The sequence below is a fragment of the Nomascus leucogenys genome, chromosome 20 (genome assembly GCF_006542625.1).
Source record: "Nomascus leucogenys isolate Asia chromosome 20, Asia_NLE_v1, whole genome shotgun sequence".
In the NCBI taxonomy this organism is placed as follows: domain Eukaryota; kingdom Metazoa; phylum Chordata; class Mammalia; order Primates; family Hylobatidae; genus Nomascus; species Nomascus leucogenys.
Genome location: NC_044400.1, coordinates 80,565,134 through 80,592,948, shown reverse-complemented (window position 1 = coordinate 80,592,948; position 27,815 = coordinate 80,565,134). Strand labels below are relative to the sequence as shown.

Sequence of the window (27,815 nt, the reverse complement as noted above, 5' to 3'; positions counted from 1 at the left end):
TTCTCTCAACAAGAAAAAAGAAAGGCAATTCTAATCTCTAGGAAAAGCAACCAGCACATTTGTCTCATGGTCCAAATGTGAGGCAAACCAAAATGTGGCTTGATTTTTCAGCAGTTGATCTGTTGGAAGCCCTTGATATTAAAAAGGTTCTCCTTTAAGCAGCTTAGGGGTCACGATCAAAGACCTATAGAAAGAGATGCCATCCTTCTAGGATCCTTGGCTCTCTTGGGAACTGGATTCAGATAGTCAGATAGTCATAATGTAAATACTGCTTGAGGTTTCTTTTTTTTTTTTTTTTTTTGAGACAGAGTTTCGCTTTTGTTGCCCAGGCTGGAGTGCAATGGTGCGATCTCGCCTCACTGCAACCTCTGCCTCCCAGGTTCAAGCAATTCTCCTGCCTCAGCCTCCCGAGTAGCTGGGATTATGGGCATGCACCACCACGCCCGGCTAATTTTTGTATTTTTAGTAGAGACAGGGTTTCTCCATGTTGAGGCTGGTCTTGAACTCCTGACCTCAGGTGATTCGCCTGCCTCGGCCTCCCAAAGTGCTGGGATTACAGGCGTGAGCCACCGTGCCCAGCCCGAGCTTTCATTTTTGGAATCAATGTGTGACTGAAACACTGAAGACTTACTGACTTAATTATGGTTTCAGAACAGAATGAAAATATCTTCGGTTCTGATGAATATAAAAGGAAAACTAACCAAGTTAATTTGGCAAGTAGATGGTAGAGATGGAGGTGGGGAATGGAAGGGGCACTAAAATCTTCACCTAGCATTGTTGGGGTTATATGATTACATCTTCTGAAGTTGACAGACCAAAATATAGAGGCTTCAGAGGTATCCAAATAGAACTAAACATGTAACTCAGATTGTTAGGCGGTAGTATAAATGAGCTAAATCTCATCTTTATTATGGTAGAGTTAATGGGTAATGTCTAAAGTTGTCTGAAGTCTATAAATAATGACAAATTATGATGTGATTATATTCAACAGTCTTTCAGTTGCAGGGATAAAACCCCAATTTAAACTGGAGTAAGAGAAAGAATGTGTTGGTTTGAGCTCCTAGAAAGTGCAGGCAAGGGTAGTTGGTAGGACTGCATCTAGTGTTGTAATTCTGTGGTCTGCATTGTATATTTATGCGTCTCAGCTCTGCTTTCTTCTTTTCATTTATATAATTTTAAAATTTTGTTTTAAAGATAGGGTCTCACTTTGTCGCCTAGGCTGAATTGCAGTGGCGTGAAGTGCAGTGCGAGGCTGACTCTAGCCTCGAACTCCTGGGCTCTAGAGTTCTTCCTGCCTCAGCCTTCTAAGTAGCTGAGACAATAGGCATGCACCACCATGCCTGGATAGGTTTTAAAATTTTTTTGTAGAAATGGAAGTCTAACTGTGTTGCCCAGGCGGATCTTTAACTCTTAGCTTCAGGCGATCCTCCTGCCTCTGCCTCCCAAAATGCTGAGGTTATAGGTGTCAGCCACCGTGTCCAGTCTCATCTCTGCTTCCTGTGTTAGTTTTGTTCTCTGGTGGGCTCTTTTCACATGACAGAAGATGACCTCTAGCAGGCTGTGTTCTCAGCCCCTCAAGTAGGCATGTGATTGGCCTTGCATGAGTCATATGGGTGACCATAAACCCCTGAATGCTCTGGTCCACCTGGGCCAAATGGGAGACTGGACAGCATTCCATTGCTGAGGAGGTGGGGCTGGTCTCTGGGAGTAAGGGAGAGGAGCACATGCAGTAACTGGTGGTCTGCTGCAAGGGATAGCAGCGCAGCAGTTAGAATTTTGGAGATAACTACCAGAACTGAAAACAGAAATGATAACAAGTAATTGCCTTAAAAAGGGATGGGGCAGGGTGCTTTTGTGATCAAAGCTCCTTTCTCTTACTGGATTTTTGTACACATTTTGCATACATACCTTAGAGTAAAAGATAGCATTTTCATCCTTGGTCCATTTGAGGATACTCTTGCGTGGCCTGCCTCCGTGCTAGCAGGCTCTGGGTATGCCAGGTTCAGTTGAGCATCCTGGCTCTTGTCTGCATGGAACTTACTTACAGTCAGTGCGTCGGTATCACAAGTCTTGATATTTCCTGTGAAGGAGAACAATAGTGCAGTGACAGATGAAATGGGTGGGCAGGCAGAGGCAGGATTTCTGAGGGAGAGAGGTAGCTAGCTTTTTGCAGAGAAGTGTTCCGGCACCTGAGAGAGCAGCTGAGAGTACAGGCAGGCAGGAGGCAGGTGGGGCCTGGCCGCACGGCACCACAGAGTCCTGGAGAAAGGGACCTTTTCATGGCCACTGCATTCAGCGGCTGTCACCCTCTGCACAGGCCATGGCTGAAATTTAATTTTGATAATGGACTCTAGTTTTTGAGCCTTACTTGCTATTATTGAAAGAATTTTCTTGTTTCTTTTTAAAGATCTTCGGATTATGCTTCACTGACCACTGTAATGAGTTTAAAGTTGAGAAAATATGGCTTGTTAATGAATGATAGGTCAATTTTAGTATGTTGGTCATTTTAATATTTTGCCACCAGTTGGTTTGGATTTGATGCCAGGAGGAGACAGCCTCATTTCTAAAGACTAGTCTTGCCTTTGTGGGATAAGGGTGGTGTGTTCTGTGTCCTACATGTCTCAGCGATCTCTGTGCAGCTCAAATGTGGTCACTGTCTTATTGCACTGATTTCCTCTCCTTACATCTCAAAATTGAGGCAAAATATTTTTACTGTTGAGATGTTGTCCAATAGGACTTCCAGCAGAGACAGGATGTCTGCACTGTCTAATTTAGTTGCTTTTAGCCATGTGTGGTGTTCCATACCTGAAATGTGGCTGATCTGATTGGATAGCTTAATTTATAATTTTATTTAATTTTAATTAACTTAAATTTAAACAGCTCTGTGTGGATAGTGGCTCCTGTATGAGACAGTGCAGGTCTGTTGAGAAGCAGCTTTACTGGAGGGAGTGGAGGGCTTGGAGAGGGCACGTGGGTTTCCTGCTGGTATCTTTTGACCTTATTTAATTGGCCCAACATTTGCGAGTAAGTTGTGTGTGTGTATATATAAATGTGTATTTCTGTCTTCTTGTTTCCTTTGACTGCATTTATTTGAAAGACACTAGGTGGCAGAATTACTATATTTGATTGGTTTCAAGATAAGAGTTGAAATAATTCATCTTGTGTTTTTATATAAGTAAGTGTGTTTAGCATGTAAAATTGGTAATGTGTATTCACGTACTGCTTAAACAAAGGCTATGAATTCCACCCATACACTGAAAATGAAGACCTTTAAATTTGTCCATTTTAGGCGTGGTTACTTCTTAAATAATACCTGGTTCAGGAACTAGTCAGAATGGCACCCTTGACTTTTCATTGCCTGCTTTTCCTCTTGTTGGGGGAGGAGGGTATTCATCCCAAAGTTGTTTGCCTATTTCAGATTCCATCTAGGATAAGCAGAATAGCCAAGAAAGATAGCTGTCCTCCTGTTTACAACATTTGGGGTGACCAGCATCCCTCTCTTTTGGTCCAAGATAGACTGGTTTAGAAACAGATGGTGGCACCAGAGGCCCAGGAGGTGGAAGCATCAGCTTTGTTTGTTGTCCATGTGGCTGAATTAGAGCTGTCTGACCTTGTAGCCTCAACACGGTCTTCCAGCTTTGCTCACCGTGATTTTCAAGGACACATCTTGTGCCCTTCCCTGCCTGCCATCCAGACTATACCCAGTCAGGGTGGCAGGAGCTGCTGCCCCTTCCTCCCTGAGTCCTGGTCGTGGGTGGTGGAGACGTGCCATGACCCTCACGGAGGCATGCTCACCCCTTCCTCTGTGGCAGAGGGGGTGGCTGCACAACAGCTCTTCCCTGTCCTTTCCAAAGCATCTGTGGTTCCACTTTATGGGGCAAAGCAGGAATACTGAAAGAGAGAGAAAGTGGTCCTTTCTGTAGTAATAAAGTTGACACTGATTCAAGTTCATGCTTGGGGAAAGGACAGGGCTACTAACAATTATAATGCTGGGAGCAATGGAATTTTCTCATGGGTATGTGGTAGGTTTAATTTTAATTATCCCAGTTAATTCTTAGAACAGCTCTGTGAAGTATTTCCCCCTTTGTGCTTAAGTTCTAAAAGATCCTGTGCCAAAACCAAGAATGAAAACCCAAGCATTCTTTCTTGCCCATCCATCTTTCTCTCATCAGGTCACTTCTTGGGTCAATAGTGGTGAGTGTAGCTGCTGGCACTTGCAGAATACCCGCCATGGGCCCCAGTCAACTGTGTGGCGTGGAGAAGAGATGGTTTTCTCCGTGTCATAGCTGAACAAGCCCAGCCCAGAGAGGTTTCTGCCCTAGGAGCTCTCGATGGTGGGATTGGGGTCCCACATCCTGCCTATTTTGAAAACAGCATTTTTTATTTCCAATTCCTGCTTCCATTGTTCCTTTTAATATTTCTTTGTTTAGCTCACAAAAACAGGGCTTGCGGAGCTGCTGTGTGCAGCTGTAGCTGTTTCTCTGGGTGCAGCCTGCATCTGCCTTCCTGCCCGCCTCCTTTCCTGCACTGCCATCGTGGTCTCTGGGCACTTGGTCCCTTTCTCTTCCCCCGAGTCCATTTGGCTCCCCTGTGCCACCCTTGTGATCCACAGGCTCTGCCTTCTTTCTATCTCAGACTGCTGCTCATCACTACCTGGGACCCTAGGAAGGGAGGTTTTACTGAGAAGCATCTTCTCATCTCAGCCACATTCTCAATGCCACTGTTGTCTTTGTTAGGTAATGGTAGCTACTGTAACAAATAAACCAACATTTCCATGGCTTCACACCAGAGAAGGTTGTTTCTTGGTTTTATGACAGTGTATTGAGGGTGTTCCTGGTTCATGGATGGTTTTCCTCCATGTGGGAATTCGGGGACCCAGGCTTCTTTCCTTCTTTTGGTTCTCTTCTCCCGGCCTTCACATCCTCTGTGTCTGGTTGGGAACAAGGAGAGGGAAGGTAAAGAAGAAGGCTTTGTGGCCTTGGACAAGTGACATGCATGCCTTTGCTGGTGTTCTCTGGTGGTGACAGGTCACAGCCCCACCCTGTACAAGGGGACTGAGAGACGTCGTCCTGCTGCTTCCCAGCAGCACTGTGGTCTCTGATGTGTTTTCTGTGAGGATAAAAACAGGCGATTCCAGGATGAGGAAAGTCAGGGAATCCCTTGGAAAGAGGGGACCAGGCGGGTGTCACCATGGGATTAGTGGTGGCTTCAGAATGAGCCGCCGAGAGTGCCTTCTAAAGCTTTTGCTATTCCAATATGCCCACACCATGCTCAGCAGGTGTCTGCCTTGCTCTCTGCAGAGAGAGTGATGAATCCTTCTCATGAGCCTCTGTCCAGTTCTTCCTCCCTTCACCTGGAAGGGACCCTGGGTTCCTCATAACATTCCAGGGGAACAGGGGACCTTCTGTCCTGTCCCCAAGTTCAGCCTCATCCTCCTGCCGGCTTCCTGCCCTTCTTATGTCTGCTTCCTCACGCCACATCCTTCTGGATTCTCTGGAATTTTGCCTTTGATGCTTATTTTAAAATATCCATTGCAGGCCAGGTGTGGTGGCTCACACCTGTAATCCTGTGCACTTTGGGAAGCCACGGCGGGCAGATTGCTTGAGCCCAGGAGTTTGAGATTAGCCTGAGCAACATGTTGAAATCCTGTTTCTATAGAAAATACAAAAATTAGCTGGGCATGGTGGTGCCCACCTATACTCCTAGCTACTCAGGAGCCTGAGACAGGAGGATTGATTGAGCCCCAGAGGCCAAAGCTACAGTGGGCTGTGATCATGCCACCGTACTCCAGTCTGGGCAACAGAGTGAGACCCTGTCTAAAAAAAAAAAATCCATTGCATACTTCACCGTAGCGAAACATGTATGTCTTATCTTTCCTTTCCTGCCTGTAGCTGCTCTTTTGCACTTATAGCCGCACTAAGCCAGCCTTAAATTAAAAATAAACCAGCACTTCCTGTGCTCTCCTGCTTCCTTCATGAGGCGTCCCTCCGTCTGTGTCCACTCCATTCTCATTGCCCCTGCTGGTTTGTTTCCCTCTTGTTTCTCAAGCCATGGCAGCCAGCCTCTTGCCCTCTTACTAAAAAGGCCTTTGCAGAGGCTGCCTGTGTTCTTTCTTTCCAGGTCCCTCTCATCCTGGGCCCTCCAGCTTGATTCTGTGGAGCTGCCCTCTTGTCACTCAGTAGCTTGCAGGGCCTTCTCTGTCCAGCCACTTAATTGATTGTGTTCCTCAAGTTGCTGTCCATGGTCTCTCGTTACTGTTTTCTCTGTGTCTCTGCCTCTCTCCTCGGCCTTGGTAGGTCCATCCCCTTTGTGACCTTGGCTGTTGCTCTCATGGACAACTTTCTCTTGCTGGTCCTTGTAGTCTTGGCATCCAGCTTCTCGACACGGGACTTTTCCTGCCAGTACCTCAGACTTGCGCTTAAAATTGAACTAGCACCACTGTCACTCTCCAGGGCCTCTTCTTGTTAATTAGATCATTAGGGATGTTCAGAATCCCAGCATCATTGTCCGTTCCTCCTCCCGCTACCCCAGGAACCCTAACCTTACCTCTTCCTCTCCATCTACTGGGAGGTGGCCCTCAGAGTCCGTCTCATCTTCCACCTGAACTTCCCTAATAGGCTCCAGCAGCCACCGCCCCAGGAGCTGAGTACTTCCTCCGTGCCTTGTGCAGTGCTGAGCCCTTTACCTGGGTTCTCCTGTTTGCTCCTTATTGCAGTCCTGCGAACAGATACTGCTCTTAATTCCATCTTACACCGGAGGAAGCTGAGGCCCCAGGTAAGGTGCATCCAAGGTCACCCAGGTAGTAAATAGTAGAGCCGCGATCTGAACCAGGCAGTCTGATTCAGAGCCTGTGTTGACACTCAGCCACCTAGAACACAGCTCAGATTGTGGGTTTCTATTACCTGTTCAAACCTCCCACATGCCAGGTCTGTCCCTGCATGTGCTCTGTGGCCTGGCTGCATCTTCCTTGAAGGCAGCGCATGCCTCTTCACTCAAGGGGACCATGCAGGAACAGAGGGCCCCACAGAAGGATGAGGCCAGTGCAGAATGGGCTGGAGGGGACAGTGCTGACCAGGAAGCAAGTGTAGAGAAATCCCAGGAAACCTGGAGGAGCCAGAGACAAGGCATTAGAACTCCTCTTCGTGACCTTGTCTGTATTCTCCGAGTGTGCTGCTTTTGTTAGCTTGCTTCCTTGGTCTCAGGTTGTAGTTTAAGGCATTGTGGAGCCCTAGAAAGCCTATACTCTGTTTTTGCCTGTTTTAGGACCCTCTCACTATGGGGATGTGTTGAATCTTTTTTTTTTTTTTTTGAGATGTAGTCTCTCTCCCTTGCCCAGGCTAGAGTGCAGTGGCACGATCTTGGCCCACTGCAGCTCCTGCCTCCTGGGTTCAAGCTATTCTTGTGCCTCAGCCTCCCAAGTACCTGGGATTACAGGCACTCGCCACCACACCCAGCCAATTTTTGTATTTTTAGTGGAGACAGAGTTTTACTATGTTGGCCAGGCTGGTCTTCAACTCCTGACCTCAAGTGATCCGCCCACCTTGGCCTCCTAAAGTGCTGGGATTATAGGCATGAGCTACCACACCCGGCCTGAAATTTAAATCAGAAATAAAATTTTGACCCCAACAGTGATGCCAGGCAGCCCAGATCTGGGGGAGAGGGCGACCTTGGCCAGCTGGGCCTTTCTGTGTTTCCCAAGTCTTGCTGCCTCTCCCTGCTGTGCTTTGCAGCCTGTGCATGTCTCTGTGCCTTTGACCTTGTTTATCCAAAGGAGAGGATAGAATGAAGTCATGATTCCTGGAGCCCTGAGAAGGACGCTGTGGAGAAACTTGCGGGTAGAATCTAACTGAGTGTGTCGCTGAGGTGCCAGCATTGTGTGTGGGGAGGCTGACCGCTTAGCCTGCCTAGGCCCAGGATGCTTCATGGCTGGGCACAGAGGCCACTTGGCTGTCAGGTGTCAGGAGCCTGCAGAGAGCACACAGAGCCTGGACTGCAGGGAGGTCCTGCTTTCTCACCTGGCCTCTTACAGCATTTCTGTCCCTCAGTTTTTAGCAAGCCCAGGAGTTGTTCAGTTTGGCAGGCGCCAAGTGCTGTTCCTGCCTGTGTAGCTGTGGCTCAGTCCTGTGGGGGCCCTGCTGCGGCCCGAGTGCAGTGATTCGAGGCACCAAGTGTTCCCTGACTCCTTCTCCAGGAGCTGTGTTCAGACTTTCGCAGCTCTTGGCTTGGAGCTCCTGGAGGGCTTGGCATTGCCAACCAGTGCAGAGGTCAACAGTGAGAGAGGAGGAATGCTAGCTTTCTTGACCAATCCATTAAATAAGTGGGATATTGGTCAGGCACGGTGGCTCACGCCTTAATCCCAGCACTTTGGGAGGCTGAGGCGGTGGATCACGAGGTCAGGAGTTCAAGACCAGCCTGGCCAACATGGTGAAACCCCCTCTATACTAAAAATACAAAAATTAGCTGGGCATGGTGGCAGGCGCCTGTAATCCTAGCTACTTGGAAGGCTGAGGCAGGAGAATAGCTTGAAACCGGAAGGCAGAGGTTACAGTGAGCCGAGATTGCGCCACTGCACTCCGACCTGGGCAACAAGAGTGAAACTCCATCTCAAAAAAAAAAAAAGGGTATCTGTTTTTGCTTAGAAAAATCAGAATTTTCTAAATGCCAGGTGCTTTGAATATGTAAATGTGGGAAACGACTCAGCCTGTTTCATTTTTATGTAAAATCTTCACGTAGCCATGTGGCACTGGACTGAGATGAAAGCAAAGACATTTCTCCTTCCTAACTTTGTTTCTAGGAATGTTCCGGAGAATCACAGCAGCTGCCACTAGACTGTTCCGCAGTGATGGCTGTGGCGGCAGTTTCTACACCCTGGACAGCTTGAACTTGCGGGCTCGTTCCATGATCACCACCCACCCGGCCCTGGTGCTGCTCTGGTGTCAAATCCTGCTGCTTGTCAACCACACCGACTACCGCTGGTGGGCAGAAGTGCAACAGACCCCAAAGTAGGTTCATAATGCCCCACAGCCCAGGGTGCCCGCCCATCACCCTGTCCTGAGACTCCCAGTAACCTGAGGTTTGGCCACCGTTAAAGCATTTTCATTTTCCATTTTTTGTGAGGGCTTGTAAAATTTCTGCTGCATATTAATATTCCTTTCATGGACGGCATATTATAGGGACAAACATGCAGTCCAGCTAAAGGCATTCAAAATAGCAGTTGCTTTCTAAATGTGATTTTCTTTGGCAAGTTCTTTGACACCATTCCATCTTGTGGGATATGCTTGTCATGCTGTGTGGCTCCTACTGAGTTCTAGTCCTTAAATTGGTTCCATAGCCAGACATGTTGCAATGTCTTCATTATAAATTAAGTGTGGTTGTGGTTATTCTTAGATAATGAAGTAACAATTTAGCAAATTTCAAAACCTCTTGGAAATGTTATTTTACCATTCAAAAAGACTTACTAAGGTTCTCATTATGGGTGGCCCTCTTTTTGCAAAAGGTTTTCAAGCTTAAGCTCCATTTCTAGGTGCTCCAACACTCCATTATTTGTTTATGTATGGAAATAAAAGCTGTGACACCCACCCCCCCCCACCCAGCTGAATCCTCAGCACAGTGTTTCTGGAAGGCTCAAGATCCCACGCTGGGGAAAAGAAGTTCCAGAGAGAAAAGAGGGCAGGTGCTGTCGTGCCTCTCTGCTCAGTATGGATACCGGGCCATGTGCGGCCAGGGCTCCCAGTAGGGCCAGTTCGTGGCACTCAGCTGGAAAGTCCACTGTTGGGAGGCATTCTTAACCATCCACTCTGTGCTGTATGTAGTGGGGTCTGGTCATTCTGTTGGAGGAGACAGACCAGTGACAACATTTGAAATGCTTGGAGGATGTCTTAGGCCTGTTACGATGACTGAGCACTGTGGGAGCAGGAGACAGAAGTTCTGTGCTGCTTTAACGTGCATAGAAATCAGCTGCGGATTCAGCAGATCACTCTTTTTCTGACAGATAGGCCTGCTTACTCTGATGGTATATCAAAAGGCTCTGAATCTGGGAATTGTGTCCCCTGAATTGGAGTAACAGAAACGCTTAGATGATCAGTGTTTAAAATAAATAAACCGAAGGTAAATTTAGTTTGGGATTCAGCAAGCGTCTTCATTCAGCCCTCTGAGGGCAAACTACAGCTTTCTGTAAATGTAGGTAAATTCTGTGACTGTTTCGTGACCCCCTCTGACCCAGTTTTCCTTTATAACCTTATGTATTGTTCCTTCTATTATCCTGAAATAACATTAATAGATTAGGCTGGGTGTGGTGGCTCGTGCCTATAATCCCAGCACCTTGGGAGGCCAAGGCGAGCAGATCACCTGAGGCCAGGACTTCAAGACCAGCCTGGCCAACATGGTGAAACCCTGTCTCTACTGAAAATAACAAAAATTAGCCGAGCATGGTGACAGGTGCCTGTAGTCCCTGCTACTTGGAAGGCTGAGGCAGGAGAATCGCTTGAACCCAGGAGGAAAAGGTTGCAGTGAGCTGAGATCGCGCTACTGCACTCTAGCCTGGGTGACAGAGTGAGACTCCATCTCAAAAAAAAAAAAAAAAAAAATTAATGGATCAGTGGATTTTTAACCTAATAGTTAAATTTCAAAAAATATCGTTCTTTAATGGTAATGTAAAGGTAAAATTAAGAGAATATGTAACAAGCATGTGAGTGTCTAAGGTGTCCCTGTGGTGGAAGGAAAAAATAAATTCCCATAAGGGTCCAAGATGCCCATAGAGAGCAGAGCTGTTCGGTTTAAACCCCTGCTCTTAGGACTGTGTTTTTCCAGCTATGGGTGGTGGGAGATGAGTATCTTTTTATTTCCATGAGAGGAGAAAAATGAATTACTAGAAGTATGAAACACAAAACACAGCTGCTCTTTTTTTATCCATAGACTCAGCAGCTATAAAATTGCTGTATCCAGTTGCAGAAGTTCCTGCCGCTTACTCTTGACCCTCCCTCGGTTTGTGTGCATCTCCTCTCAGGCTGGCTCCCAGATGGGAGCTGGCTCCAGGCGACACTGGGTGCTCTTGCTCCAGGAGGTCCTTATGTGAGCCCTGCCCTGGCCTGGCCCCTCTCTTGTGGACTCTGTCACTGTGGGTTTATGATTCACTCTCAATCTGTCTTACCTCTTGGTGAACTGTTAGAGTCCTGCCTATACTTCGGCACTTGTGGGTGGGTTGTGGTACACATGACATGTTGGTCACTTCCCAGCTCATCTTGTTCTGAGTCACCCTGGATTTGGGACATTCATTCGCCACCAGCACCGGGCGGTGTATGGCCTGAGATTCGGGGGGCTTGTGCTGCTACAAATTGGGGCTGAATTTGAGTTGACATTGGACCTTCTTTATGTCTACTGCTCATATTTGAATTGCAAATGCTGCCTCTTCTCTTTCAGAGGCTCATTACCCTATAGCTGTATTATTGCAAAGTACACAATTACAGCTTGAGTGTAAGTCACACTGGGCAGGATGGCCCACTGAGAAAGGGCATGTTTCCTGTTTGTTAGTTTTCACATTGACACATAATTTACAATACAGTAAAATGCACTTTTCTATCAACTGTAGTCAGTAACAGCCCCCCTCCCCCAACCACATCAAGATATAGAGGAGTGCTGTCACTTCAAACAGTTCCCTCTTCTTCTGCCACGTCCTGCCCCTCCCCAGGTCTAACCACCAATCCGTGCTCTGTCCCTCTGTTCAGCCCATTGCAGAAGGCCATAGAAATAGACTCTATAGGCTAGGTGTGGTGGCTCATGCCTGTAATCCCAGTACTTTGAGAGGCTGAAGTGGGAGGATGATTTGAGGCTGGGAGTTCAAGACTAGCCTGGGCTGCCTAGCAAGACCCCATCTCTAGGAAAAAAAAATTTAAAAATTACAAGCACGTCCCTGTAGTTCAGCTGCTTGGGAGGCTGAAGCGGGAGGATCGCTTGAGCTCAGGAGTTAGAGGTGAGCTATGATCGTGCCACTGTGCTCCAGCCTAGGTGACACAGCAAGATGTTGTCTCTGGGGAAGAAAATTAAGAAAGAAACGGAACCACACAGTGTGCAGCCTTTTGAGTCTGGCCCCTTTCGGTGAGCAGTGTCTATAAAGTTCTGTCATGTGTTGCACACGCGTCGGTGGCTCGCTTCTTGCGACTGCTAAGCGTTGTATGGCTAGGCTGCAGTTTGCTTTCACTTCACCAGTTGGGAGACAGAGAAAAGGCATTTTTTTTAAAAGTTTAAATCTGTAGAATTTTGGTTTTTACCAGTTCTCTTCTAAATCCTGAGGGATTACAGGAAAAGTTGTTGTATTTCAGAATATTCTTAGCTTGATGTGACCTCTGTCCCCGTTAAGGCCCTTTGCCGCAATGGGAAGGATGTCGCTCGGTCAGACCCTGAAGGTCAGAGGGGCAGTTTGGGAGTGTGTCAACATTTTAACTGTGTGGACTAGAGCCAAGAGTCTCAAGGTTTATAATTCCCACGTATTCAAAAAGAAAAAAACAATAAAGTGAGAAGTCAATGTAAAGTGAAATAACCTGTGTTAGTGGGGAAGAAGTGTTTTTAAACAGGATTTCCATAATGTATACCCTGAACATGTTTAGAGTGGTGATGTTTCATTGGGAAGCGAACAGTAAAACATGAAAGCAGGGAGGTTTTCATTCTGGCAGTTGGCAACTTTCATGGCAGATGGAGAATTTCAAAAGCAATTGCTCAATTATCAAACATAGCCAGTGTGAGTTCTGAAATAAAGGTGCTGATTGAATGTGCAGCTTTATGGTGGATTTTGCTATTCAGGCAAGCATTTTAATTTTCTGCCTGTTAAATTCTGTTTTCTTTAGTTTATCATATGTGGTTTATTGTAGCTTAGGAATAGATAACTGAGAGTATATATTACACATACAACATTCTGATACAGCAATATTTAAAACAACTTGTCTGTTTTAGAACTAGAATTAAACATAATCATCTTCAGTATTTTGCAAATAAGCTCACTGCCATCTAGAAACATTGTCAATGCATCTGTTGCTCCTTTTAGAAGACACAGTCTGTCCAGCACAAAGTTACTTAGTCCCCAGATGTCTGGAGAAGAGGAGGATTCTGACTTGGCAGCCAAACTTGGAATGTGCAATAGAGAAATAGTACGAAGAGGGGCTCTCATTCTCTTCTGTGATTATGTCGTAAGTTTGAAATGCCTGTAAACGGGGTTGAGGGAGGTGGGGACCAGGAGAACATCCTGTGTAGATGACACTTGCATGGACCCTCTGGAACCCAGACCGCCCGGTGTCCTGCCAGCTCCATCAAAACTAAATCTGGAATGAATGTTTACTTTTGCTCTGACATATAATTGGCAACCAGGCCTGGCCTTCCAGTCACTGGATTCTAAGTTGGACTGTGAGAGTTTATGCAGCTGACTCATTTATCAAATGCCCAGCTATTGGCTCACTCCTACATGATGCTGGGTATATTTGTTAATTTGAGGGAAGCAATGGAATAATAATAGCTAATGACTTAAAAAACAAAGTAAGTGCATTAACTGTAGTGGGGTTCTGATTTTAAATTTTTAAAAAAATTAATACCAGGAGCAGTGGCTTGTGCCTAAATTCCAGCAACTCGAGAGGCTGAGGTAGGAAGATCACTTGAGCCCAGGAGTTTGAGACAAGCCTGGGCTATGGTGTGAGACACCCATCTCTAAAAAAAATAAAAAATAAAAAATTATCCAAGTGTGGTGCCTTGTGCCTGTAATCACAGCTCTTTGAGAAGCTGAGGCCGGAGGATGGCTTGAGCCCGGGAGTTCAAGACCAGCTTGGCAATATAGAGAAACCCTGCCTCTACCAAAAAAAGAAAGAGAGAAAGAAAGAAAAGAAAAATTAGCCTGGCGTGGTGGTGCATGCCTGTGGTCCCAGCCACCTGAGAGACTGAGAAGGGAGGATTGCTCGAGCCCAGAAGTTTGAGGCTGTGGTGAGCTGTGACTGTGTCACTGCACTCCAGCCTGGGTGACAAGGCGAGACCCCTGCTCTAAAAAAATGTTTTTTAAGTTAATTTGTAGCAAAGGTGTTAGATGTTCATTGTCACATTTTATGATGGATTCCTGTTTAAATGCCATTCTCTTTAAAAAAAAAAAAAAATCACTTGTGGGAGTTTTTAACCATAAAACTAGCATCACATATTTACCATGGAGAATTTACAAAAAAAAAACCAAATAAACGGAGGAAAATAAAACCTCCTCTAATACTACTCAGAGATAACTTGCTGTTAGATTTTGGTCTAGATTTAATACTTTTTCTATATTTATATTAAAAATATTTAAAACATATGCATTTCTTTGTTACAAACATGGTATCTTATAGATACTACTGTCACATAGCAAAACATTGTTAAATATTCTGAATCAGAAAAGGAAGCCAACTCTCCAACTGAAAGAAGTGTTATCCTAGAGACTTTTTCTGGTGATGGCAATTTATTAATAGTCACTTTTTGCTTTACATTCTCTATTGAAGTAGTTTTTCTGTTTTGTTCTACTTTTAAGGATAATATAATTGTATAACGCTGTTTTTCACAGAAATGTAAGAAAAAAGGATATTAATTTTAGAAGTTAATAAAGTTTGATCATCCCAAATCCAAAAATCTGAAATCCAAAATGCTCCAAATTCTGAAGCTTTTTGAGTGCTGACATTATGTTCAAAGGAAATGTTCATATTTTCAGATTTTGAACATTTCAGGAAATGTTCAAATGTTCAGATTTTCGGGTTTAGGGAGCTCAACAAATAAGTATAATGCACATATTCCAAAACCTGAAAAAAATCCTAAATTCAGAATACTTCTGATCCCAAACATTTCAGATAAGGGTTATTCAACCTGTACTGTCAGATGATCCCAAATGAAAAATATGAATCGTTAACCAAATGTCAAGGAATTGATCACATTTTACAGTTTCTGCCTAGGATTATGAATCAAGATGAAAAGGCTCTGCATGTTTAAAAATACATATTTTTTATTTTCTTAAAAATCTTAAATATCTACACTTAAGATTTATTTGATAGGTGGGATCCATCCATATTTTGGATTCAACAATTCTCTCAAAACTGTGGCAGTGATAGGGGATTCTTTTTTTCCCACTGAACAATCACAAAATTGGAAAAAGAGTAATTGGAGAGGCCCACTGGCTTGACCAGCCCGAAGCCCGGGAGAGGGCAGGCAGTGCTGTGGATGGGAGCATCCCAGCGCAATGCTGCCCCTGCTACCCGTGGATCTCACTGAGGCCTGCCTTTGTCCTTTGACCCTTGGCCATTTGTTAGTGTCTCTGAGAGCTGGACTGCTGTACCCTACTTCCCCAGGGGGCCTAACTTCACACAGCCTCTGCTGCAGTGCGTGGTTGGAGGTGACGGCCTTGGTAAATCGAGTTTCCTACCTCCTCAATTATTTGTGCTCATACACTGTATTTTTAGGGAGGTTTATATTTGGGATGTGTTTTCTCCTTCTTACCCTTTCTGGCCTTTCTATGGCATTAATACCTGGTCTCTTCTTGTGTACTTGAAAATGAATCTCTCATCATATTTTTCCTTAGTGTCAGAACCTCCATGACTCCGAGCACTTAACATGGCTCATTGTAAATCACATTCAAGATCTGATCAGCCTTTCCCACGAGCCTCCAGTACAGGACTTCATCAGTGCCGTTCATCGGAACTCTGCTGCCAGCGGCCTGTTCATCCAGGCAATTCAGTCTCGTTGTGAAAACCTTTCAACTGTACGTCTTCATCCTGCCAAGTATTGCCAGTTGCAGTTTTCTCTGCCTTAAAAATGGAGTATTGACATTTTTAACTTTAATTTCTGATTTGCACAGTAGTCATCTTTTGTTCTTTTCCTTCTCGCTGTTAGCCAACCACGCTGAAGAAAACTCTTCAGTGCTTGGAGGGGATCCATCTCAGCCAGTCGGGAGCTGTGCTCACGCTGTATGTGGACAGGCTTCTGTGCACTCCTTTCCGTGTGCTGGCTCGCATGGTCGACATCCTTGCTTGTCGCCGGGTAGAAATGCTTCTGGCTGCAAATTTACAGGTATTGGGAAGCGAAACGCTGATACTGATTTATATTGAAAATTTAGCAGGCCAAGCAAAACAGGTGGCTGGCTTTTTCCTCCATAAGTGTGGTCTGGACATGGTCACCGATAGAAACATGGAAACATCTGCAAACTTGCCATTCTTTATGTGTCTGATCTGACTATTTCTTGTATTTTTTTTCTAGTCTGCCCTTACTAGGATGAGCTATACACATCAGTTTATCCTTTTTAAATGAGCATAAGGTTATTTTGGGTTGTTAGGTGTTACAAACACACTAATGTGTTTTTGTCTATTAGAGCAGCATGGCCCAGTTGCCAATGGAAGAACTCAACAGAATCCAGGAATACCTTCAGAGCAGCGGGCTCGCTCAGAGGTAATGCTGGAAACACAGGTCGTCCTTGTGTTAGGATAACCCAGGATATAAAGGATGTAGATTTGTACAGGAATAAATTCACAGGACAAGAAATTGATGTGCCTTATGGGTGGGTTTACTGCAGAAGTGCCATAATAGAACCTTCCTACTTTTTAAAACAACCAGATCTCACTTTATAAAGAGTAAAGGATGACCAGCAGGATCACGTCTATGACGTGAGTGGAGGCAGTTTGCACTCCTGTTGGCTGTTTGAGAGGTAGTATTTAGAATGCCTGTATTCACTGTCCTGTGATGAGTGGGAAAATAGGTTATCAGCTTTATCTCAGCAAAATCAAAGCATGTCATCTAATTGCTAAACAAGAGTTGGCAAATCTGAAAGACATTACTCAATCCTTGGCATGCAGGACTTACATCTGCATCCTGTTGCCATTTTATCTCTTCAAAGCATTTAATCACTTAGTTGTGTTTGTAAAGTCTTTGAGAAGCCTTTATCAGAAATCTTTACATCTCCTATGTGAGTGTATTTCCATGACTGCAAAATAAGTTAAACTTTTACCTTTTTTCTTTCCTTGCGGGGCGGGGTGGGGGGCAGGGATTGCGTGTGTGAGAGGGAGAGAGAGACAGCAGAGAAGGAGAATATAATTATCATGCTGTGTACTTTCAGCTGAAACTGCAAAAAAGAAAAAACACACAAAAATTATTATGCTTTTCAGTCTTTAGAGTACCTTGTTGATGGTGTTTTTAAATGGGATTGGGCACAATTAGGTGGTCAGCTTGGGATGATTTTTCGGTCTGTAGGGCCAAGCTGTTTTGTAATTTGCGTTATGAAGTTGTCACTCTCATAGCAAATGGTGGGAGATAAACTATTATTCCTTTTTGACCGTTGACTTAGTCTTCAGTCCAGATGATGGAGATTAAAAGATTATAAATATCTTGTGCCAGATTAGGTGATTTTATTTTGAAATGACCATAAATTCCTATCAGTTGTCTTACTGGGATATTTGATAGTGGAGTTTGTGCATTTGAGTCTTAGATGATCTGTTTTACGTTTATTAAGAAAGCCTTTATTAGCTTTTATACCATGTATTGCCTGTTGCAATGTTTGAGCGTAAATGAAATTTCTGGAAAATATTAATGGAGTACAAACTGTGATACTTAAAAGTAAACTAGGGCCTGCATTTGTATCATGACCTGTTTGAGTATTGATGAGAAAATAGCTGTGAAGAAAAAGTTTTAAACAAGTTGTATTTTCCTTTAAGAAGCCACTAATAGTGCATCCTTAGAGTGTATATTTCTAGAATCCTAGTGTGCAGAGTTTAGACTAAGACTAAAAAAAAAAACAAATTGTACTGTAATTTCATTTTTATTTGTATTTTAGACACCAAAGGCTCTATTCCCTGCTGGACAGGTTTCGTCTCTCCACCATGCAAGACTCACTTAGTCCCTCTCCTCCAGTCTCTTCCCACCCGCTGGATGGGGATGGGCACGTGTCACTGGAAACAGTGAGTCCGGACAAAGTAAGTGTCCAGCGTGTCTGCATGGGAGGCACAGAGCGCTGAGTGCCTCTGTCACCTGTGGCAGATACAGAGAGTGCAGAGGAGGTGCAGTGGACCCAAGGAGTTCTGGTGCTTGGCTTGGCTCAGTGAAGCTGTGGTTAGAGACGTTGGGGGGCAATCAAGGTCTGAGGGAGCCAAGCAGTGCTGATGTGGGACCCTTTTGGTAGGAGTGTGGGGTGAGTAGTTAGTGGGTGAATCAAGGGACAGTGGGCCGTGGCCTGCAGGCTCCTGACTGCACAGGCCTTCAAGCACATGTCAATGCCTTTAGCCTACCTCCTCATACCTTCTGGCCACCTGTGAGTTGCACTGCCACTGCCAGCCATTCTGGTATGTTGTCAGCACCTCCACTGCTCATACCTCATGGTTAAGGACCACTTGGAGCCTTGGTAGAGCCTTGGTACTCTACTTTCCTGGACAGAGTTCAGCTTATGAATATGAATTTAGATTTCAAAAACCAGCAGCCCAAGTATAAGAAAGCGAAGGTTTAGTCCTGCCTTCTTAGGCTCTATTCGCTAAGCGCCTGCCCTGCCCTGCCCTGGTTGCTGGGGAGAGATGAGCAAAGCAGACAACCCAGGAGAGGATGGCAAAGGGGCTGCTGACCGTTAGTGGTTTAGCTATATTTGGAAGGACTACTGGAAGTTCACCAGGTGAAGGGGGAGGCCGTGAGGGTGCCCAGACGGGTAACAGAAGTCCAAAGGGGAAGACCTGTGGTGTGGTGAGCCGTATAGCCACAGCATGCCGGCCGGCAGCCCTCTTGGTTAGCCTAGTGCGGTGTTCCCAAGCACTGGCCTAGGCCTGTAGCTCCAGGGATGTGAAGTCCCCTTGAACGCCGCCCATCATGTTCCCCTTATCCATTTTTTTCTTCCCAGGACTGGTACATTCATCTTGTCAAATCCCAGTGTTGGACCAGGTCAGATTCTGCACTGCTGGAAGGTGCAGAGCTGGTGAATCGGATTCCTGCTGAAGATATGAGTGCCTTCATGATGAACTCGGTATGGGGGGAGCAGCGGAGGCAAGGAATCCTCAGCTTTTCTTGTGACTTCCAAGTGGGATTTGTCTCATCATCATGTGACCCACTTGTTGACAACACATGTTGGGGACTCTACTCTGGACAGGGATGGGATGTCAGACTCCACTCTGAATGGGGCCAGGAAGTGGGGAGGACTCCATTTCAGATGGGGTCAGGACATGGGGGGGTATGCTGATCGAGACAGAAAAGCACATTGTTGCAGCCACATTAGAATCCAAGGAGGCAAGTCGATTTCACTCAACCTTTCATGCATTGAAAGAAAATGGAGGTGGTCTTATATTACAGGCAGTTTTACTTGCTTGTTCTCGTGGCAGTGAGGAACGGTATTGAATTGGGGTCTGTCTTAATTCAGGATCTTTGAGAAGATGGAGAGCACTCCCTCAGGGATTAGGAGAGACTCAAGATGGAAATGAAGATTTTATTACTTACAGGTCCTGGCGGGTACATGGCATGCCTAAAGGCCCCCCACATACAGAGGTTGGGGGCATATGAGGGAATGAAGTGTGGCCCTGGGCACTTTTATTGGCATCTAGGGTGGGGAACATGAGCGGCAGGGGAGCAGGGTAGAAACTGGATGGCAGTTGGAAGCAGGCAGCTGTGAAATTTGAAGCAAGTTGATGGGAGCCCTCTCTCATGAGGAGGTATTGTTTTGAAATCCAGCTGGCCCCAAGGCTGGGTGTATGGTTTGGGATGAGAACTATCTGGCCTCCACTGGAGGAACAAACACAGGATGTTATCATCTAAGCTCCATGGCCAAGACAGAATGGAAGTCAAGGTTGCGTATTTGCCATAGACTTCAATACAGTGTCGTAATGTGTGACGTCAATAACTTGTTTCTAGTGTCCTGGAAGTTGATCTTTAGTCGTAAAAGAGACCTTGGATGCAGCAAGATTTCCTCTACTCACACTTCTGTTAGATGTAGTGAGGTTCTTCACCCCCCAACCCCAGATGTCAGAGGGCACCCTGCACAGAGCTAGGAGGCCATGCAAAGCCTTGGTGTCCCTGTCTTTCACCCGTGGGCAGGTCCTGTGAGCAGTGGGAGGGCCACCTCTTGGGTGTGGTGCAGTCATGGCCCGAGCAGGGCTTCCTCTCAGACCTACTAGGACGGGAGAAACCTCCTGGTGCTTTAGCCCTGCGTTGATATGCAGCAAATGGGAGGGAAGTAGGCACCTGGGAGGACAAATGCATGTAGAGGCTGGGGGTGGCGGCAGGTGTTCATGAAAAGAGACCTTGCGGGGAGGGCAACACAACAGTGTGTTCTGACGGACTGAAGAGCTCAACTGAAAACAACAGGAGAATTAGCCCAAAATCCATTTGCTAAAATTGTTTATCTTTTCTTTTTTTTGAGACGAAGTCTCGCTCTTGTCCCCCAGGCTGGAGTGCAATGGCGCGATCTCAGCTCACTGCAACCTCCGCCTCCTAGGTTCAAACGATTCTCCTGCCTCAGCCTCCCGAGTACCTGGTATTACAGGCATGCACCACCACGCCCGGCTAATTTTTGTATTTTTAGGAGAGACAGGATTTCACCATGTTGGCCAGGCTGGTCTCAAACTCCTGACCTCAGGTGATCCGCCCACCTCGGCCCCCCAAAGTGCTGGGATTACAGGCCTGAGCCACCACGCTCGGCCTAAAATTGTTTATCTTAAGATTCATGCAGTGAAAGCTAACTTACTGAGTGATAAATTTGCTTAGTGATTCGTTTATTAGGTTTTTCAAATTTGCTAATTGGGCTTTGAACAGCTGTAAAAGTTCTGACTGTAAAAGAAAGCTTCAACTTTTGGCATTCATGATGCTTTTCTGAATATTAAACTAAGATAGATAGATTGGCCCCCAATCTTTAAATGGCTAAACAAAAAGGTTGCTAAAACATAATCCAAATTGACATAAGAAATGCCATTTTTCCAACCAAAATTTTGGCATTCATATGGCTACTTTTATGTATTTCAGCTGCATTTGAACATCTTTTTCAAACTTTAGGGATGGTTGGTGTATCACTGAGGTCTTGGATGACACTTTAGCTTTGATTTTGTTTTTATGAATTAAAATTGTCATACCAAAATTTTTATTTCAAGCAAATCCAAGAGCATAAAAAATTCAAATATTACTTAAAGTACCAAGAGAGAACAGAAATATATTTTACTAAGCATATGTTGAATGAAATTGTCAAATATTTATATCAGGCATAGAGTAGAATTTTCTTAATATTTTTGATGGTATACCAATTTGTATTTTCTCAGAAACATTTGCCTTATTCTTTTTCTGTTGTGTTTTTCTTACCTGATTGAAAGCTCATAATCTGTTGTTATTGTTTGTTAACCTTTAATGCTCTGATTTCAGGAGTTCAACCTAAGCCTGCTAGCTCCATGCTTAAGCCTAGGGATGAGTGAAATTTCTGGTGGCCAGAAGAGTCCCCTTTTTGAAGCAGCCCGTGAGGTGACTCTGGCCCGCGTGAGCGGCACCGTGCAGCAGCTGCCTGCTGTCCATCATGTCTTCCAGCCTGACCTGCCTGCAGAGCCGGCGGCCTACTGGAGCAAGTTGAATGATCTATTTGGTAATTAAAATTAAAATTTATCTTATTTTTAAAAAGCATTCCAGGGCCAGTATAGTACTTTGCACCAAGTAAATATACAATAAAGGCAGTGGATCTAATACATTGAAAGCGTTTACAGAGGTAGCTAAAGAGCAGCACTGGTGTCCTCAGCTCAGAATTTCTTCCTGTGTGTTTGCCATTTTGCCATTCATTGACATGGTCATGGACATAGGGCTCTAAGCCCTTGAGGAAGGCTGGGCCAGACCTCAGGGGAGATGCAGCCCCAAACCACATGCAGTCGTGTGGACGGATGTGTAGATGTGCCATTGAAGAACAATGTCTTGAGCTTTCATCAGATTCTCTGAGAACTGCTTGACTGCCTTTCGAAGGTGATGCATCTGTGCTCACGTTTGCACCCACCCACGAGGGCCTTCTGTTTCAGGGGATGCTGCACTGTATCAGTCCCTGCCCACTCTAGCCCGGGCCCTGGCACAGTACCTGGTGGTGGTCTCCAAACTGCCCAGTCATTTGCACCTTCCTCCTGAGAAAGAGAAGGACATCGTGAAATTCGTGGTGGCAACCCTTGAGGTAAGAGGCAGCTCGGGAGCTCAGTGTTGCTGTGGGGAGGGGGCATAGAGCTGACACTGAAGACGGTAAAGCAGTTTTATTTGAAAAGCAAGAGCTCTGACCAGTCCAGTCACTCTTCCATCTCAGCCTGGCAGTGAGTCTTGTCACCGTCAAGTTATTGTAGCCATCCTTCACCCTTGCCTCGCCACTCCTCACGGTGACCTGTGAGGTCAGCCAGGTCCCCTTCTCATCTGCACCTACAATGTTATGTGGATTCTAATTTTAGAGACTTGAAAAATAATCATCTGGAAGTACTTTATGTCTTAAGTTGGCCTGGACATGTCAGCCAAGGAATACTTGGTTTGTGTTAGTGCTTGTAATTAGCCCCCAAAGTGTGTACACGTTTTGGATGCATTAAAGTCGGGCCTGTATCCTTAAAGGGCCATCGCTGTGCTGCCTGCCCTCAGCAAGGACACACTTTGCAGACCCACAGAGGCTCCGCCTCCACCTCACACCAAAGAAAGGGAGGAGTCCAAAGGGCATCAGTGCCATTACTCACAACATGATAAATACACCCTTATTCTGAAGCACGTGGAGTCACATGGTTTGTGATCCCTGTCCTTTAGGTTTCAGCTTAGTGGGGAAGTGGGAAAGCCAGCGTGTGTTCACAGCACAGGGTGATCGCTGCTAATTATATTACGTGCCTGCTGTGTGCAGGATGAAATACTTTATATGCATCATCTTATTTGACTCTCACAACTCCCTGTGAGATAGGCTCTGTTACTCCCATTTGACAGGTGAGGAAAGCAAGGCTTAGAGAATTTCAGTGACTTGCCCAGGTCCACTGAGCTAGGAAGTAGCCATTCTGGCATTTGAACCCAAGGCCTGCTATCCCTAGAACCCACGCTCTCAAATTCAACCTCTGAGGCTATGACAGAGGCAAGCCCCAGTGCTGTGGGAGCCCCAAGGAAGAGCCTCTGGCCTGGTGGCCACGTAGCCCAGGAGAGATTTCTACAGGAGCCCACAGCACTGAAAGGAGAGAGAGGCAGCAGAGTAAGGGGGCATTCTGGCAGAGAGGGGACTGGCACTTTGGGGAATAGGTGGGTCAGGACTGAATGTAATGGAGCCATGTCAGAGCTGTCCTTCTGGAAGGGTAAGGGCATCTGGACCCGCTGCCCCTCAGTGCTTTGGACGGTTCCGCCACAACTGTGATTCACACGGCCTCCCCAAACGAAGGTACATGAGTGGGCATTCTGTGACTTGGTACTTCCCTTTAGGCTCTGTCCTGGCATTTGATCCGTGAGCAGATCCCGCTGAGTCTGGATCTCCAGGCAGGGCTGGACTGCTGCTGCCTGGCCCTGCAGCTGCCTGGCCTCTGGAGCGTGGTCTCCTCCACAGAGTTTGTGACCCACGCCTGCTCCCTCATCCACTGTGTGCACTTCATCCTGGAGGCCGGTGAGTCCCCGTCCAAGAACAGTGGGTTCCTATCATAGTTCCTGTCTGGTTCACCATGTTTTTATTTTGTGCTGCCTGTTTGCCAGGTACTAAGCTAGGAATTGGGGATGGAGAGGTAGATAAAATATGCATTAGGAAGGGCTGGGCCCCATCTCTTACTCTCCAATATATTGGAGTCTACACTGGAATTTAACTGGAATTTGCTTTTTTAGTCATTTTATTTAGATTTTGAAGTTTCAGCTTTCATCAAAAATACTTCTAAACTTTATGTCTCTCTGATCTTTGGTCTTAGCTGACTGTTTTATGCATTTCGTCTTATATGATCATAAGATTAATAAGATTACATTCAGAAGGTTGGTTGTTTTCTGTTAGAGTTAAAATGTTTGTTTCTATACTGCATTGTAATATTAATGTACTGTAAAATAAAAGTGGCTTATTCTTTTCAGGAACATTAACCACAATTTTTTTAAAATTGGACGTCATAGTTTACGTTAGAGGGCGTTTTGAAGCTTTGTATTTTTAAATTAAATGTTATAGAGTGATGTTTTGATGTTTCATAATTGTTTTCATCTGTGCATTTGTAGCCAACTTGAAAACAAAGATCCAGGGATTAATACTTAAAAGCCAGACTTCTTGGAGGTTATAGTGATGATTTTGGTAGTAATGAATCTTGAGCCATCTCATAATAACCTCAGGGTGAGAGATGGCCAACAGGAGACAGTCGAGGGACTTAGAAATCTGAAGTACAAATCTTCAGACATATACCACTAACCAAGAGATTGCTACCTCAGTCTAGTATTGTCTGCTTGTCTAAAATTGGTTCTAAGAAACCTAGGCTAGTCTGTCTATCCCTTTGAACTTTTGTGAGGCTGCACAAATGTAAAATTTTGAATAAAAAGCACTGATGGAAGTGTGTGGAAATTCTTCTGTTTGTTCTGTTGTAATTTTAGTTGCAGTGCAGCCTGGAGAGCAGCTTCTTAGTCCAGAAAGAAGGACGAATACCCCAAAAGCCATCAGAGAGGAGGAGGAGGAAGTAGATCCAAACACACAGAGTAAGTCTCAGGACCCATTTTTTCTTACATGTAGTTCCTCCAGGACTTAAAAGTCATTCACAGAGACGTGCACCGCGGTGAGTGTGCACTCTTGGAAGCGCACCGTAACTCGGCTGTGTCCTGCTGCTCCTCCCTCGCTGTCAGAGAGGCTGTAGTCCATTGCTTTGCCAGCTCTTTTGTTTCCGAGTGAACACCTTATCCGTACACATGCGGCTGTCTCTGACCCTACAGACCAGCTGGGATGCCACTGGGGGAGCGCTCCCTTCCCCCCAACACTTTCCACACTCTGCAGTTATTCTGAGATCCTTGAGGGCAGGGAACAGGTTTGTCTTCTTTGTGTTCTCAGAAATTAATGCTCAGCCTCTGGTCAGCAAGCAACAACCTTTTGTTGAGTGATAATGAATGAAAAAATGTTTCCCACATGAGTATTCAGTAACCTCAGTGTCAGGTTCAGCCATCTGTTTTGGTGGATATTTAAAAGAAAATCCCGCTTTTCCTACAGAAAAAAAAAAAATCCAAATCCCAGTGACTTAAGCCAGTTATAGACTTAGACACATACTACGGCTTTTCATGCACTTTCCTCCCAATTCTAGAGTAGGTATTTTACTAGGAAAATGGTGGCAGTGCCTGTTGGGAGGAAAATTTTTTGGCCAAGTGTCTTTTGTTCTTGCCAGGGCCCCTAGGCTGCTGGGGCCGCTTCAGCTTCTTTAGCCCGGTGTCTGGTGGGGAATGCCCCCTGTAGCGTGTCCCACAGACGGGGGGGGTGCCTCACCTGGGGCCTGTCCGCACATTTTACACAGCACCCTTACTTGGAGCATCAGGCATCTTTTCCATGCTCTGTGGCTCAGGAAACATGCCTTTTCAATCATGAGTGCACCAGTGCTTTGGGGCTTTTTCTCCCAGCCTTTGTGCAATCCTAGTTATGGATGCAGTTTTCCTGTCTTTAGTCTTCTGCATAGTACTTTTCTCTTCTGGTTCCCGGTTCAAGGTTTTGTAATTAGAGAATGACCCAGAAGCAATGGCATTTTAATGCACAGCCAAGGACTTCTCTGAATTTTTATCTCAAACGTCTCTGGGTCCTTCAGGCTTCAGTTTGTGATTTCATGACTTCTTGTTGCTACCTAAGGAATATGAAAACACCCACCTCCCTACCCTGTGTCTTCCAGCCGAGTGGCACCTCAGGCTGTGGATCCTGTGCTTCTGTGGTGAGGATAAGAATAGCGCCAACTGTGTGGATTGAGATCAATCAGTTAATCCATCCATGTAAAGCACCTGGAACGGATGACAGTCTTGTTATGAATACTCAACAAATGCTATCATGATTTTTAGTTAGATTTCCATTGCTTTAAAACAGTTGAGACATCTTGGGGGTTTGAGTTAGAGCAGCGGGCCCTGAAGTGGGTTCTGTTTGGGTGAAGATGATTGTGCTTATTCCCTATGGCCCTCTTTAGGCCAGAGTGGGAAGCTTGCTTTGTTTTTTTAATCACCTCGATAGGACGTTACTTCTTAAAGGTCATCCAATAAATATTAATAAAGCTAACTCGTTAGCATGAGAAGTCATTCTCTATCCTAGGAAGTTGCCCAAACTGCAGAATCTCGTGGCCTGTGGGTAATAGCCACTTACTACACATTCATTGACTCAACAAATCATATTTTAGTAGGTATGATATTCTAGACTCAAGACACCATGCTGTGGATCTTCCCAAGGGTGTGAAGTGTTCCTCAGCGTCTGCCTTGGGAGTTTCCATGTCCATCAGAACCATGCCCCAAGCCCCTCAAGCACTCTGATCTAGGAAAGCCAGTGAAGCAAGGATGACAACATGGCCCTTTGATACTAGCTAAGGGACAGACACAGGTCCTGGGAGACCAGAGAAAGACAAGGGGCAGAGGAGGTGTCCTAAAGGAAGTCTGAGGCTGAGGAGCCACAGGATGGCTTCCAGCTGTCACAGGCTGCTGCTGGCCTTATCATAGAGAGTGGGCCAGAGGGCTGGGAACCAAGGCCAGAGCTCAGGTTCAGGGCCATTCCAGCAATCCCAGCAGAAAATGGGGAGAATTGTATGGTATAGGTGGATATGAAGGAGGTAGAATCTGCAGGCCTTCATTGGCCAACTCAGAGTCTAAGTGGATACCACAATTACGGCTTGAGCAGCTGGTTGTAGGTCATGCCTTCCACACTGGGCATATAGGATGTGTTTTTTAAAAAGTCCTCTCTTAACCGTTGCTTGTTTAGATCCTAAGTATATCACCGCAGCCTGTGAGATGGTGGCAGAAATGGTGGAGTCTCTGCAGTCGGTGTTGGCCTTGGGTCATAAAAGGAATAGCGGTGTGCCGGCGTTTCTCACGTCAGTGCTTAGGAACATCATCATCAGCCTGGCCCGCCTGCCACTTGTCAACAGCTACACACGTGTGCCCCCACTGGTGAGTCTGGTTGTTCCTTGCAGAAGACCAAGTACGGTGAAATGCACCGGTAAGCCCTGGGCTGGGCACACTTGAGAGGGCGGGACAGAATCCCTGCAGCCCAGAGGCTGCCTGCTGTGGTTCTGGTGCCTGCTGTGATTCTGGTGCCTGCTGTGGTTCTGGTGCCAGGCTGCTTTCCTCGGGCACCACGTGTGGAGGTCGCTAGTAGAAATACTGGGTTTTCTAAAATGAACTGAGGCCCTACATCCCTAAGAGATTAGTGTTAGACCTTATTCTAGAGCAACTAGACCGCTTTGCTTAATGGCAGACCAGAAACCACACCCCCTCGAGTGAGTGAGATTTTCCATTGGAGATAATTCATGTTTTTCTACACAATTTTGCTGTTGTCTTCAGAATCGGTTTAAAGTAGGTGTTATTGCCAGGCGCAGTAGTTCATGCCTGTAATCCCAGCACTTTGGGAAGCCAAGGTGGGTGGATCACTTGCGGTCAGGAGTTTGAGACCACCCTGGCCAACATGGTGAAACCTCATCTCTACTAAAAATACAAAAATTAGCCAGGTGTGGTGGCGGGTGCCTGTAATCCCAGCTACTCAGGAGACTGAGACAGGAGAATCGCTTGAACCCAGGAGGCGGAGGTTGCAGTAAGCTGAGATCGTGCCACTGCACTGTAGCCTGGGCAACAGAGCAAGACTCCGTCTCAAAAAAAAAAAAAAAAAAAAGGTAGGTGTTACTGATCAGAACCCTTGTTTCAGATAATATGAGGAGCTTAGCTTGAGGAGA

At 45.7% G+C, this 27,815-nt stretch overlaps 1 protein-coding gene across 1 annotated transcript in view; it reads left to right on the top strand.

Annotated features, from left to right (window-relative positions):
• HTT (huntingtin) overlaps positions 1–27,815 on the top strand; it is a 169,522-nt gene that overhangs the window by 116,089 nt on the left and 25,618 nt on the right. Inside the window, exons 41-52 of the mRNA XM_030801394.1 lie at positions 8,795–9,002; positions 13,037–13,178; positions 15,566–15,745; positions 15,877–16,053; positions 16,352–16,428; positions 17,807–17,945; positions 18,854–18,976; positions 21,352–21,565; positions 21,987–22,132; positions 23,389–23,566; positions 24,517–24,618; positions 26,849–27,036. Of these exons, the coding sequence (XP_030657254.1) occupies positions 8,795–9,002; positions 13,037–13,178; positions 15,566–15,745; positions 15,877–16,053; positions 16,352–16,428; positions 17,807–17,945; positions 18,854–18,976; positions 21,352–21,565; positions 21,987–22,132; positions 23,389–23,566; positions 24,517–24,618; positions 26,849–27,036 (1,874 nt within the window). The remainder of the gene's footprint in view (positions 1–8,794; positions 9,003–13,036; positions 13,179–15,565; positions 15,746–15,876; positions 16,054–16,351; positions 16,429–17,806; positions 17,946–18,853; positions 18,977–21,351; positions 21,566–21,986; positions 22,133–23,388; positions 23,567–24,516; positions 24,619–26,848; positions 27,037–27,815) is intronic.